Source organism: Callionymus lyra, chromosome 15 (assembly GCF_982586985.1).
Source record: "Callionymus lyra chromosome 15, fCalLyr1.hap1.1, whole genome shotgun sequence".
Classification (NCBI taxonomy): domain Eukaryota; kingdom Metazoa; phylum Chordata; class Actinopteri; order Syngnathiformes; family Callionymidae; genus Callionymus; species Callionymus lyra.
Genome location: NC_141832.1, coordinates 24,646,064 through 24,659,936, shown reverse-complemented (window position 1 = coordinate 24,659,936; position 13,873 = coordinate 24,646,064). Strand labels below are relative to the sequence as shown.

The 13,873-nt window shown below is 40.9% G+C and overlaps 2 protein-coding genes and 1 long non-coding RNA gene across 4 annotated transcripts; 2 read left to right on the top strand and 1 right to left on the bottom strand.

The window, feature by feature from the left end:
* The first annotated feature begins 307 nt into the window (after positions 1-307).
* Positions 308-3,477, top strand: LOC148065506 (butyrophilin subfamily 3 member A3). Its single transcript, XM_087810031.1, has 10 exons — positions 308-448; positions 1,274-1,341; positions 1,536-1,634; positions 1,705-1,806; positions 1,994-2,116; positions 2,190-2,327; positions 2,398-2,449; positions 2,517-2,543; positions 2,614-2,640; positions 2,699-3,477. Exons 2-10 carry the CDS (start codon positions 1,282-1,284, stop codon positions 3,256-3,258), a joined length of 1,188 nt encoding a protein of 395 aa, XP_087666157.1. The 5' UTR covers positions 308-448; positions 1,274-1,281; the 3' UTR covers positions 3,259-3,477.
* A 753-nt stretch (positions 3,478-4,230) lies between these two features.
* On the top strand, positions 4,231-13,703 carry recql5 (RecQ helicase-like 5). 2 transcript variants are annotated; one of them, XM_087809728.1, is made up of 19 exons: positions 4,231-4,361; positions 4,523-4,644; positions 4,709-5,230; positions 5,290-5,386; positions 5,454-5,565; positions 5,637-5,799; positions 5,857-5,939; positions 10,544-10,762; positions 10,832-10,937; positions 11,155-11,191; positions 11,316-11,374; positions 11,446-11,516; positions 12,067-12,157; positions 12,220-12,351; positions 12,408-12,784; positions 12,853-12,898; positions 12,973-13,173; positions 13,259-13,331; positions 13,397-13,703. In XM_087809728.1, the coding sequence occupies exons 1-19, from the start codon at positions 4,265-4,267 to the stop codon at positions 13,513-13,515; spliced, it is 2,727 nt and encodes a 908-aa protein (XP_087665854.1). In that variant the 5' UTR covers positions 4,231-4,264; the 3' UTR covers positions 13,516-13,703. The 2 variants fall into 2 exon arrangements, with proteins under 2 accessions (XP_087665854.1, XP_087665853.1); XM_087809727.1 differs by having other exon boundaries at positions 12,064-12,157.
* On the bottom strand, positions 6,665-9,154 carry LOC148065505 (uncharacterized). Its single transcript, XR_015713414.1, has 3 exons — positions 9,129-9,154; positions 8,783-8,939; positions 6,665-8,714 (listed from the first exon to the last, which is right to left on the bottom strand). It is a non-coding gene; the product is annotated as an uncharacterized LOC148065505 (long non-coding RNA).
* Positions 13,704-13,873: the final 170 nt, after the last annotated feature.

Here is a 13,873-nt window from a genome sequence, read left to right as displayed (position 1 = left end):
TGCATTAGAAACACTTGATCTTACTATGACATTACCAGGGCCGCATAAATACAGTCAAAGGACCGCACTTTAGACTGTATAGTATGATTTGGAAAAGAGAACTTCCGTTCCGGGTTTATAAAAAAACAGTTTGTCTGTAAGACCTAAACGTATTCAACTTTTAAAATAAGGCAAAAGAAAAAAAATCCAAACGTTTCTAAATTAATAACAATAAATAAATACGCGTTGGAAGACGAGATATAAACAACTTGAAGTCACGCTAATGACCGTGAGCACCTGCGTCATGACGTCACTGACTCTCAAAGCCGAACTAACCCGAACCCCCGAGTGCCGTGCGGCTTTGTAAACAAGGTCGGACACTGCAGCACTTTAATAATAAACTCTCTCCTGATCGGTCACATTTGACGGAAGAACACACCGAGACTCGTCGAAAAGCCTGAAGATAAAGGTATGGCCCATATAAATATGCAGTCATAAATATGAATATTGTTATGGAACACTAAACTATGAACCGCTGCAGAGGCACTTCTGCGGGCGATGTTCATGACATCAAGTTGCAACATAAACCAGAAGCTGCAGATCAGCTGCAGAAGTCCGCATTTTTGTGCTGCGTAGTTCTGCGCATATTTGGGTCAGAGTGGAAAAACTGCATAGTCATGTTTGCTATTTGCTCTATTTTCATTAGTTTAGTGTAATTATTTAAATGTATTCATTCTCTGTGCCACACACTGTATTAAACCACAATCTTGTTCGGATCAAGCGCGAATATGAATTCTGGTTTAGTCTGGTCCTATTAAATCAGTCAGTCATCTATTGTCCAGATAAGGTCGTCAATTGGTGTCCGGTTTCCAAGCAGATTTATGGTCTGATGTTGAGTGTCTTCACAAAATTACAAACTCCATTATTGTAGTTATTTTTTGCTCATTTTTGCTAATATGCAACTACAACTTTTCTCCTGCATATAAACAGTAAATGCGGAGTCTTCAATATTAACAAAAAAAAAAGCAGGTGTTTTTCTCTTGACTATACATACTTTCATTAATATAGTTTCATTAATGCTCTGTTGACCCTGAGCTCTTGTAAATGATCTCACACAGTGACTTTAGACAGCTATGCGTGAGCAGAGATTAAAAGTTCTGACGGGTGTTGATGGTGGATACAAAGATTATGTTTTGTATAAACAGTTTCATTTAATTGAACATTTTTATCTACATTTGAAATAAGCAACATTTTTATTAGTGTTGTTCAACTTTGCTGTCTTTCATGAGTGCAGTGGACAAGATGATGCAGTGTTTTCACTTCATGCTGGAGCCGGCCAAAAACTTCACGGCCAAGATAAAGGTAACCTTGATGTGCTTTTAGAGGTTGATTCGTTTTTTTATCATAAATTATTGGATGATGTATAAACATTGTTGCAGCATCATGTGAAGCATAGTGAACCTAGATAGTTACCGACACAGACCTTATTATGGAGTTACCCAGGACCAGCAACCACTCACACACTCTAACAACAGCTCATCTCTGACCACCACTAGGATTCCCACAAGCGGGCCAAAAAGGAGAAATCTGAGCCACTGGAAGAGGATCAGCTGTTTATCGTTGAACTGGCTCGAGACGTCAGCCGTGTCTGCCAGGTATATCACGAAGGGGGAACCAAGGAAAAAAATCTCACCTTCAGTTAACATTGATTTCTTGCTGTTGCAGAAATCCACAGTGCTGGAGCTCATCTTGAGCCAGAACGATACCTGGCCGGTTCCCCTCTGCAGGCTCTTCATCCAGGACTGGGCATTAATGCTGGAGCGCAAGGTCCTTCACCTTTTCTTTATATGAGAATGTTTTCAGCAGTTATGTCTCAAACCAAATTTTATGTGGTTCGTTGGAGCCACATAAAATTCACAAATAATTAAATATTAATTTGAAGTGCACAAAAGTTGGGTTGAATAAATGGTGTAATATTCTTTGATTGAGTTTGAAAGCACTGATCTATTGGCAGAAGAGGCCAACGCAGACCGATGGCTGGCCCGAGAAAGAGGAAAACAGACAGGCTGATCTAACAGATGAACAAGCAAAAGGAATGATCTTGGACTGGATCAAGGACCTGAGGGCTCAGCCTGAGGTTAAAGTCAATTTGAAGTCCCCACCGCCTCAGTGTAAAAAGCAGAACTTAACTATTCAATCCTTCTTTCCAGCAAAGCGTTTGGCCGGGGGAGCCTGTGGCGAAGGCCCTGGAGGACCTGAATTCAGCTTGGAGATGGGGTCGTCTACCCAATCTGTTGACTGCCATGGAGCTGGTCATGTGGACTCTTGTGATGCAGAGTCCAGATAAGGTACGTAAACACTTAATTACTAATAATAATTGATCATATTTTTAAATACATCTATGTATTATTCTTTCAGACAACAGTTCCTCAGCAGTGGCTCTTGTGGAAGCAGAGGAAACAAGCCATTGGTACATAAATACTAGCATCTTGTGAACTGGTTTGTTCTTTTTGGGTAACTTGATTTATCATTTCCAGGTTCAATTTCTTACATTCCTCAACCAGGTGAGCATCAACTCCATGTAAATTATTTAAATGATGCAAGGTGGGAAATTAATTTGGATTCTTCTTCCAGTGTGGGACTGGATCTCAGATGCAGCAGGTAAAGAGTGTGTATCTCAACGTAAAATGGATCAGAATAATATTTAATCAATTTTCAGTGGAGGTGACTCTGGATCTGGACACCGCAAACCCAGATCTGCTGATCTTGGGCGATGACAAAAGGATGCGCTGTGGTTTCGAGAGAAAGGAAATTCCAAACTTTCACCAACGCTTTGACGCCTGGTGGTGCGCTGTGGGGGCGCAGGGGTACGACTCAGGCCGGCAGTTTTGGGAGGTGGAAGTGGGCGAGCGAGACTGGCGACTGGGCGTGGCCAAAGAGTCGGCCCTGAGAAAGGGATTCAAGTCGCTGAACACTGAGACTGGCTACCTGACGCTGCGCCTTGAGAGGGGCACTGAGCTTAAGGCTCTTACCGTTCCCTTCACCGCTCTGCCGCCTGGTCTCATTCCTCGCAAGGTGGGCGTCTACTTGGACTTTGATCATGGTCAGCTGTCTTTCTATGACGTTGATAGGCGTCTCCACATCTACACCTACAATGAGCAATTCACCGAAAAGCAGTTCCCACTTTTTGGAACGGTGGAGATCTTAAAAGATCTTGTGATAACATCACCTACAGCCAAGTCCAAATTTATCTGTCCCCCATCCTGCCTCTGGGCCTAAATGTCCTTATAAATTACCATAGAAAAGAAACACTAACCAGGTTATGTGATAATCTGTGAGAGGAATCCTGCTGTTAGTCACCGTCCTGCTATCAAATAGTTCCTCCACAATCTGCAGGAATTTCTGCTGCTTTATTGTAATTGTTGTTCACAAATCCCTGCTTCTGTCTTGTTGTGATGACAATAATCATCTGTGTCAATAAACTAATAAAGAAATCAATTATTTGTTATCATGTATTCATTCCCTAACAGCTTCCCAAGTTTCAGAAGAAAATCATGAAATAGTATTCTTTAGGACGTTTACAGAACATGTAAAGAAAATAAAAGATAAAAGATAAAAAGATGGATGTGCTTTTAAAATGAGTCAACATGACCATACACACAACATTGAAGAAACAGCCAAGAATGAGCCACGTTTCACGTTTTTATTTTAATGCATTATAGTGAATGAAACATTGTCTTGTATATATCCTGAATTAGTATTTGCAAGGTGGTAACACAATAAAGACAACTTTATCTTAAATTCCGAAAAACGTTTGTTTAAATGCTGAAAAAAATGCTGAAAAAAACATAACAAAATGAACGATCGACATTTCTTCAACAATATTGTCATGTTGCATTGTGCAATATTTAAATGTGAAATAAAGAAAAGCGGTTAAATAAGCTTCATTTACGGCAGTATTGTTTGTATCAATTGTCCTAAATGCACAGTATTATGCAATCACAAACATTGCAGTCATTTAGTTGTATGTACATTAAAAATACGCGTAACTGCTATCAAGACTTTTCTTGTTTTGAAAGTAATAACGAGGTTATAATTATACATATGTTTGTAAAATAATTTATTTATTAATATAAAGTAATACAATATGTATATCTGACTTTATTATATGTTTATACTGTAGATATCTCCATTAAATCTTAACGCGGAAAGGTTTTGTTTTCTAAATTGGTGACATCATCAATGCGCGACAGAGCCCCGACAGATTTAGGAGTTACAAAAGGCGATGACAACAAGTTTACAACAGGCTTTAAAAACCCACTTCGGGTTCGACAGCTTCAGGTCCAAACAACAGGAAGATGTTGTCAAGGCTGCTGTGCAGGGTAACCGCATTTTCCTTTTTTATTGCTGCCTTTTTCTAAATGTTTGTGATTGTGGTGCTAATATGCTAACGTTAGCCACAGACAGTTGGCAGAAATCGCCGTTATATTGAGGACGTAAGTAAAGTTAAATGTTGGTGATGGTTTTCTAAATGATCCTGCAGGAGATAAGGATGTGTTTGTGTGCATGCCCACTGGGGCAGGAAAGTCTCTGTGCTACCAGCTGCCTGCAGTCCTGGCTCAGGGCATCACTCTGGTCATATCTCCTTTGATCGCTCTCATCCAGGCAAGTTGGCCTCTCACTGTCTCCCTCATACGGTGTCTTCACTGAAACGTGTCTCCCTCAACAGGACCAGGTGGATCACCTACAAAAGCTTAACATTCCAGCCTGCTCTATCAACTCCAAGCTAGCAGCAGGTGAACGCAGACTCATCCTGGCAGACTTGGAGAGCAGCAGCCCCAAACTAAAGCTCCTCTATATAACCCCGGAGATGGTGGCATCACCTTCTTTCCAGCCGTGTCTAAACAGCCTGACCTCGCGTGGATTATTGTCTTATCTGGCCGTGGATGAGGCTCACTGTGTCTCTCAATGGGGTCACGACTTCAGACCAGACTACCTCAAACTGGGTAATCTGCGGACTCGTTTGCACGGAGTACCCTGCTTGGCGCTGACTGCAACAGCACCAAAAAACGTTCAAGAAGATATCTTAAAGTCTTTGAATCTTCGCTCGCCGCTGTTCTTCACCACACCCGTCTTCCGTAAAAATTTGCACTATGATGTCATCTTCAGTGAGCTGCTTCCAAATGCTTATGTCCACCTGTACGCCTTCATTAAGAAGTCGCTGACACTCGGACATGATGGACAACAACAGGTGGGGCTCTTGATGTTCCAACAGGAGTCAAAATGAATAATCATGCTTTTGGTGAACAGGGTTGTGGGATTGTTTACTGTCGCACCAGAGATGGATGTGAAACTGTGGCCTACCAGCTCACCAAACTCGGGCTACTGTCCAAACCGTACCATGCTGGTATGTTTTCTCTTTCTCCTACAGGGACTCTAGTGGACCCAGTTTAGCTGGACGTTTTCTCTTTCAGGGCTAAAGGCAGGAGACCGGACTGAAGTCCAGAATGAGTGGATGGAGGGCAAAGTTCTGGTTATTGTTGCAACCATCAGTTTTGGCATGGGTGTGGACAAACCCAATGTCAGGTGAGGAAACATCACAGATTCTTGCTCATGAGTAGCTGATATTTATAGACGCATGTGTTTGTGTGTCATAGGTTTGTTGCCCACTGGAATCTCGCCAAGTCTTTGGCCAGCTACTACCAAGAATCTGGGCGAGCGGGTAGAGACGGCCTTCCTTCCGCCTGTCGCACCTACTACTCACCCAAAGACAAAGGGCAAATCCTCTTCCTCATCAGACAAGAAGTGACTCGCAGACAGGTGAGTCCTCCAATAATGTCTTTATTACAGATTTTATTCAAACAAACGTCTCTGCAGGCGAAACGCAAATCCATCAAAGAGTTCGACAAATCAGCTGTCACCGACTTTGAGGCCATGGTTTCTTACTGTGAGCAAGAGAGGTAAGAGTCCAATTTTGAGCAAAGTGCTGAAGAATTTATTACAATTTACAATGTGGACAATAGACTTGTTTTGGATGTGGATGACGATTGTTGGACAGTAGCATCAATCGAAGTATAAATGTAATAGTGAGGCGGCACTGTCATTTTATTTTTCATATTATCATGACTTCAGTTAACACTGATAAAGTTGAGGGTTATACATGTAAAAATAAACTTTGTAAAATGGTTTTAAAAGGGTCCTTTTTACCTCTATTGTTGTTCGCTGACCATTAATGCAATATAATTCTTGATTTTCTTTTTTAAAAGGGCTGTAACCTAGGGCAACCTAGTATTTCGTGTCCTTGAAAAAATTGTTTTGTTGCCACGAAACAACCATTTTGTGAATGAATTTAAAATGTTGATATTCATGAATGGCAGTTTCCCTCGTGCACGTCATCAGCTAGTATCATGGCTACAGTATACAACACTTTGTCCTCAAGATTCTGGGCAAGAGACCCGTCGAGTTATTCATAATTCAAAATTGAAAAATAAGTTGACTCTTGTTTTCTTCTTTTTGTTCAGACATTATTTATATTCTCACATTATAGACATGAGAGAGTTTCTAAAGAATGTACTTCCCTAATATATACGTTATATGTTACACTAGTCCAACAAATGGTAGGACATTCTTCACAATAAACCTTCAATAATGTGAGAAATAAATAATGTCTGAACAAAAAGAAGAAAACGCAAGTCTATTTTTCAATGTTTAGTTATTACTCAAAACAATGTCTATTATTCAGACAAAAACCTAAATATTTTACTCTCTACGTCACAGAAAGATTTGAAAAACAATCATGGAAACATGACAATGACTAGCAGGGTCTCGAACACCGAATTTTGAGGTGCCAGCTACTGTAGCAATGAGCTGTACGATCTGTTGATGTGAATGGGGTAAACTGCCATCCATGTATTAAAAGATTTAAATTAAACACAAGATAATTAGTTTGTGGCCACGACTTAGTATTTTAGTTTAATTTTTTTTTACCATGTCATGTCCGGGGCTCTGTACTTCTCAGTATTTAGGAGAATTTCAATTTAATGGACTCTCCATAGGTTCCTTCCGTTTTCGCACAACAGGGGCAGCTATGCTTTTGTGATCGACCGAGTTGAAAGTACTGAACCTATTTTTGACAATACGCTTTTATTTAATTTTAACCTTTATTCAAGAAGAACAAGATATAGTAAAGTAACATTCAATAATATAAGAAACACCCAAACACATAAATGAACCCTTGTGCTATCCCAGGGTCAAGTGACCTGAAGGCCTGAAAACAAATTTGTTTGTGGTATCCCTTGTGTTGTCTCTGAGTCAAGGTGAATGACCTTCCCTACTGCATATGTATTTCAGGAAGCCAGGGACGTTCTTCATCTTGACCCTGAGATAACAGAAGGATTAGGAAAAAACAAAAGCAGTATAAAATGAGTGTTTAAGATCCCTGATCGCCACAATACTTCAGTAATATTAAAATCATTTCTTATCCTCAAGTGAAAATGTGGATTCTGGGTAAATAAAACAGACTTGTCCAATCCCTTGATTTTTCAATTCTATTCAATAATTGAATACAGTTTAAATGACTCAATAATACCATATCAACCTACAAGAGGTATGTTATTCAGAAGTTCAAGAATGTATTTCCCTTCAATAACCAACAGAAAATCAACAATATTTGCATCAAATTTAGGTAGAACTATTTTTTTATCTTTTCAAGATTTTAATCTTGAAGGCTATCTAATGTTTCGATTTAATTGTGTTTTGAATAGCTCTTTGATTTATTGTACTCAACAGTTTGTATGCCTAAGCCCCGCCCACTGAAAACACTTTTTCTGGAGATAAACTTGTTTACCATAACCACACACACTCTGCTGTGATTGGTCAAACATGAATCATCACCACATGAATCCCAGAAGTCTCCACCTCCAAGGGACTAATTGTATAAACAAAGCAGGTGTGATTACAGCTGGCTGGAGGAGTGAAGACCATTATTACATCATAATGGACTCTGCTCTTGTTTGTCGGAGGAGGACTTTATAAAGTAAAAACTTCAGAACATTATCCTGACTTACTCAACATTTGAATAAGTCAGGAGAGTTGGGTTTTGACATTAGTTGACCTTAAAGCACAATCTTTAGAAAAACAATATGTATTTTGTGGCTAGTAGTTGAGATGATTTCTTCTCAATTAATCAAATGACATATGAAACATACACAAATGTGTTTTTCTTATTATTTAATCGGAAATGATTGTGGCCCACAAACCTGACCAAGGGTCACAAATGGCTCCAGGGCCAGACTTTGGAAATGTATGCCCATAAGTAGCTAAATAATTCTATAGTACTCCTTCACTCTTGAGGTCTTTTAACTTCTTCCATTTGCCTAAGTGAAGCTTTGTCACGATGACTTGCTTGTCCAGTATCCCTTGGTTATCTCATGGACAGCTGCAGTAAGTGGTGAAGTAACAGTAAGTAAAGTAAAGTGATAAAAGATCAGGAATACAATAAATGAATCCTCCTGTACATCGTTAACAAGAGCATGTTTAAACACACCAGAGTGTCGCTCTAACATCCTTGTGTATGTTTGACAGCTGTTGTTTTGTTTAAGGGTTTGGCCTTCTCAACCCGCTGCAACGATGATTGACACTCAAACGTATTAAAAGTAAAACCATCTTCAATCACTTCCTGTCCGTCCTGCAGCAGAATGACACACAAGGCAACACTGCCATCAACAGAACCACAGCTGAGGATGAGAGCGTGCAAATGTTAGACGGTGTTTCACAAATGTAATAGTTGCACACACACACTTACTGATGAACGTCACCAGAATGACAAACGCTCCTATCTCCAGTGAATCTCCTTCAGATAGCTTTGTGACGAACTTGTCCATCAGTTCCATGACATGCTTCTTGGATTCCATCCTGCCAGAGGTGACACACGGCAAACATTAGCATCCTGGTTTTCCGTCCTGGAGAGAGAGCTTTGTTGACCTTATTATGGTTTAAATACAAAAACTCCTAAGAAAGAAAAAAGATCAGCTAACGTGGAACAAAACCTTCATTTTTAACTCGACTTTGGTTTCCAATATGTCGTTAGATTGAGCAGACCAGTCTTAAACATATCATTATAGAAACTATCTGTAATCAGCAACACATACCTGTTTGACTCCGTGCAGAATCCTGGTCAAAATGTGTATGAGCGCTGAGGATGCCAAACGGGTGAAAGTGACGCCCTGTGGGAGTCACCTGTTTGACCTGAATAGCTCAAACCTTGTCTTGCTTGTTTGGTGTCAGAGTTCTTCAAGCGGCACTAGACATACGAGCGAAGTGAGTCTGCACACGCGCAGATATTGATTTACGTGTGATTTTTACACAACACTGGAACAATCAATGTTGGCCTGGATTAGTTCCACATATGCGTGCACACACCAGCGACATCTGCTGAAGAATACCCCAAAACATCTGAACAACAATAAAGTATCATAAAATTACCTGCTGGAATATTTGAGCACCTCCAACATAAAACCATTGATGATATTTGTATGGAGCAGATAAATACATCTGTAGCACCCTGTCACACACAAGATGCCACTTGATACATTATATAGTTCCTGTGATATAAATGTCCTTGAATTTGCTGTTATTTTATTGGCGATTTGCAGAATTTATAGTCTGATCAATACAAAGACATAATTGTTAAGGAACCTCAGATTGAGATCTGCAATGTTGTTACCTAGGTTACCTAGCAAGTTTTCAGGTTAAATCTTAGTGAGAATTCTGACCGGCTCTAGTAGAAGAACTCGCATTTCTCAGATTCGTAAATCTCTTTACCGGCTGCCAGTTTCTTTCTGGATCAAATTTAAAATTCCTGTTCTGACGTTCAGAGATATTCATGGTCAGGCTCCTCCTTACATCAGTGATCTGATCCAGCCTTACACCCCAGCTCGGGCTCTGAGGTCTGTGGATCAGAATCTACTGATGGTTCCTCGCACACGGTTCAGGACCAGAGGAGAGAAATCCTTCCAGGCTGTTGCTCCTAAACTTTGGAACGATCTTCCTTTCCCTCTGTGTTTGATGGATCTACTGACTCCTTCAAGAAACGACTTAAGACACTTTTATTTGTTCAGGCTTTTCTTGATCTTCTGAGACTCCTGTATTATTCTCTGTGTTATCTAGATCTTTTAAGTATATATTATATTGAGTTTTGTTTTGATTGTTTAAGCGCTTTGTGACCCTGGTCTGGAAAAGCGCTCTACAAATATAATTTACTTACTTATTTGCATCAAAAATATGTTAAAAATGGTTTTCTATGACACATTCTGGGGTGGAAAGTAACCAAAGAAGAAAATGCATCTGATTTTGTAGAAAATTGATTGCTTGAGACCTCGGCTCCTGCAAAAGAAGATTGATGTCAGTATGTCCAGCTGTGGGACCAACTTAGATCATGAATTTTATATAAGAAATTATATTTTCATATCTAAAAACGGGAGCATACACCGTAGCCAATGGTTTAGTAGAGTGATTTAGACGTAGGATGCAATTGATGACACCAACTGTATCATCCCTCCATCAGTTGCCGTCATACCTCCATCTCCAAGTATTTCGGGGACAAGGCACCGAACTGTGGCGGAGCCTGTGACTTCTGCAGCAACCCTAAAGTGGTCCGGGCCCAACTGGAGAAGGCGTCAACTCTCAGCACCAAGATGCAAGCCAAGGCAGACGGGCCCAGTGGACCGTTTGGGTTCCGCTCCGGCTTCTATGAAGGCGGGAAGAAGGGCTACGGCTTCGAGAGGCAAGAGTTAATGTGCCTATATCGTCTGTCACAAGGGTGTGCTTCATTCTCTTCCTGCTGTTACTAAAGGTACGACGAGGAGGACGAGGAAGGACAGGGCGGCAGTGATGATGATCCTTACAAGAGGAAGAAGGTGTTTTCTGATCTCTTTAAGAAGCAGATGAGGCTCAGGAAGGTGAGTCTTTAATAAGTGAGGCAATTGAGTTGTCATTCCTAATTTATTTAGTTATATGTGAAGATTAAACCTGGTCAACAGCTGGAGCAAGTTATGTATGCTTTATACATGGGCTCATGCACACTCACTGATGTGGGGAAAAATGTCTCACTACAAAACAAGTCATGTTTCAACTGAAAGATAACGGAATAACCATGGAATCTTTTATGTGTTGCAGGGCAGCGACAACACAAGAGAAGACTTTGATACTCCAGGTACTGTAGAGGGATAAATGTGTGTAATATATATGCGTTTTAAAATATTCAGGAACATTTTAAATTGAGTTCAACCGTTATTGTTATTCTTGGAAATGTAAATGTTGGCATTAACTTGCTACAGATCCCGACTGTCTGCTCAGAGACGCCCGCAGCCAGAAGATTCCAAGACTCACTGTGAAGGTGACTCGTCACATGTCAATCATTCTTTTCAATATATTCATCCTCTTTTAAAATGTCTCCCTTTATTCCAGGCCAGAGAGCACTGTCTTCAGCTCCTACAGGAGGCACTGTACAGCCACCAGGGGACGGACGACTATCTCAAGTAAACCTTTGAAATGTGTCAAACATTTATAAATGCACAGAGGGTGATGTGCAAGAATCAATAAAATTAGAATCTCGTGGCCAGGAATTCATATTTCTGTCACCATATCGTGTCTGCGGCTATAACACTGTCATCTAGTGGCTGTAAAGTGAATTGCTTGGGTATTTGTAAAACTACATTTAATTTGGTGAATTTTTCAGACATTTGTCTTACAAAATCTACTGAGTTGTGATGAATGGTTGAAATTTCAGATTCAGAAATGTAACTTCACGTCCAGAATGTTCAGTTTTACAAATGTATTTTTGTTTTGACAATTAACATGATATATTTACAAATACTCATTTATTTGTAAAGACCAAAATACAAGTTACAAATATGAATTTTTACGATTGTGGATATCAAAACATGTGTGCAAACCATTGACTATTTGTAGGTCACCCTCTGTGTATTTACAAACTTTCGTGTGGAAAAAAAGCCCCTACAAATCAGGGCACTTCTGTACCTGAGTTTGAAATGGAATTAACCTTCCACACACCTAATGTTCCAGCAGTGACAGCCTCTCTGCAGCAGTGGATCTGGAGTATGAAGTCTTTAAGAGCAGCAAAGCGTCAAACTTGTACAAAGCTTCAGTTCTAAAGAAGGTATTTAAGGCTGAGCTGAGCTGAGAGCTTCATGTCTTGGTCATCCTTGTGCCATTTTCAAGGTGGCAGAGATGAAGAAAGCAACGGCAGAAAAAGGAAGAGAAGCGGAGGAGAAGAAGAATGAAGAGGCACCTAAAGGTGAAGCGTCCAGCGAGGAGCTGCAGGGCTTCACGTCGGCCTCAGAGATCTACTCGGTAAGACCACAGAGCTCCTCCTGAGGGACATGAAGTCTCATCACATATTCCTTCAGATGAAGAGGAAGAGAGTAGGGATTGGGCTCGGAGGATCGTCAAACCCGTTTCTGACTGACAACGAAGTGTTGAATAAGGAGTCTCTCAGTGAGGAGAAGAAGAAAAGTGAAACAACAGAGGCTGTTAAAGACAACACTAATGCAGCAGCCGCGGCCATGAGCAGCTCCAGTAAAGCCAGCAGTACTCTGAGCAAGAAGCAGCAGAAACTGGCCGAGGCAGCGAAGACCACACACAACATTTGTCAGTACTTTGGGAAGAAAGAGACGGCGGAGAAGAGCACAGAGATCGAGGAGTTGGAGAGAGTCTCGGACGCTGAGGAGAGAAACACCGTAGCAGAACGAGAGCCTGTGGAAGATGACGAGGAAACGACAAGAGAGTGAGTTCAGTTTGTAGGGGAGTGCATTAAAGAACCCACAGTTTGATGTTGTCATGTCCCCCCCTCAGAGAAAGTTCCAAAACTGAAGATGAGCAAACAATGACGCCACATGAAGTGAGTGCTCGTCAACAAGCTGTTTATGTGTTTGTGTCATCTCTCGATTCACTCATCCAAGTGTCCTTGAGCAGCCCACAGAGGAGCCCCTCCTCCAGGCGGAGGACACCCCCCCTGTCAAGAGGTTCTGTCTAGAAAGGAGCAGCCGCAAAGTGACCTTCAATCCCAAAGTGCAGGAGAGAACTATCCAGAAGCCAATGTGCCTGAAGGAAGCCGCCGACGTGGTCGTCCGCTACCTCGACCCGTTCTACACTCAGGGAAAGTTTGCAAACAAGGTATGTTTCCCTCCTCCTGTATCACCGCAGTGCAGGAGTCTTGTGCCTAATATCCACCATGAGAAATGTGACCATCCTTTTATAGGAGCTGTTTAAATCTTTCGCCCGCTTCCTGTCTCACCTCATCGTCGAGGGCAGGAGTCTAGAGAAGCCGGAGAGTAAGTTGATCATCAATGCTGGTCACGTGACTCCTTCCTGTCCGCTAATGCTCTTGTGTCATTAGTCAAAGCAGAGGCCAAAGCACTCATCAAGAAGTTCTTCAGCAGGATCCAGCGGTGCGAGAGCGAGGCGGACTGGAAGCACTTGAAGCGACTTAAGAGCTCCAGATCCTTGAAGGAATGATGGGACGATCAACTGCTGGTTTACGTCATATCAAAAGCGAGTTAACAGTTCGAACACGGCTTTAAATAAAAAGGCCTTCTAAAGAGTTGTTTTTAAAATGCTGCTATATTTGTTTAGGACTCATTGATGTTTTGTGTTTGCATCCTTGACTGGTGAGTTTGTATGATAAAGTCAATTTCTGGACCGTCGCTGTGTTTGTTTTTCTGAAAGAAGTGTAAGTGTTTTCTCATCATTTTAAATCAAAATCAACATAAAACAATAAAGTCTTAATCATCCTCCCGTTTACTTAGCATCTTTAACATTTTTTTTAACCGAATAATTATCAGAAATGTTGAATTATTTTTGTCAAATAAAAATA

Coding starts and splice junctions, on each gene's coding strand:
- recql5 (XM_087809727.1), top strand. CDS start 4,265: ATGACAACAAGTTTACAACAGGCTTTAAAAACCCACTTCGGGTTCGAC. Junction 5,800..5,856: donor AAGAAGTGACTCGCAGACAG/GTGAGTCCTCCA, acceptor ACGTCTCTGCAG/GCGAAACGCAAATCCATCAA. Junction 5,940..10,543: donor TCTTACTGTGAGCAAGAGAG/GTAAGAGTCCAA, acceptor TCCCTCCATCAG/TTGCCGTCATACCTCCATCT.
- LOC148065506 (XM_087810031.1), top strand. CDS start 1,282: ATGATGCAGTGTTTTCACTTCATGCTGGAGCCGGCCAAAAACTTCACG. Junction 2,328..2,397: donor TGATGCAGAGTCCAGATAAG/GTACGTAAACAC, acceptor TTATTCTTTCAG/ACAACAGTTCCTCAGCAGTG. Junction 2,641..2,698: donor CTGGATCTCAGATGCAGCAG/GTAAAGAGTGTG, acceptor ATCAATTTTCAG/TGGAGGTGACTCTGGATCTG.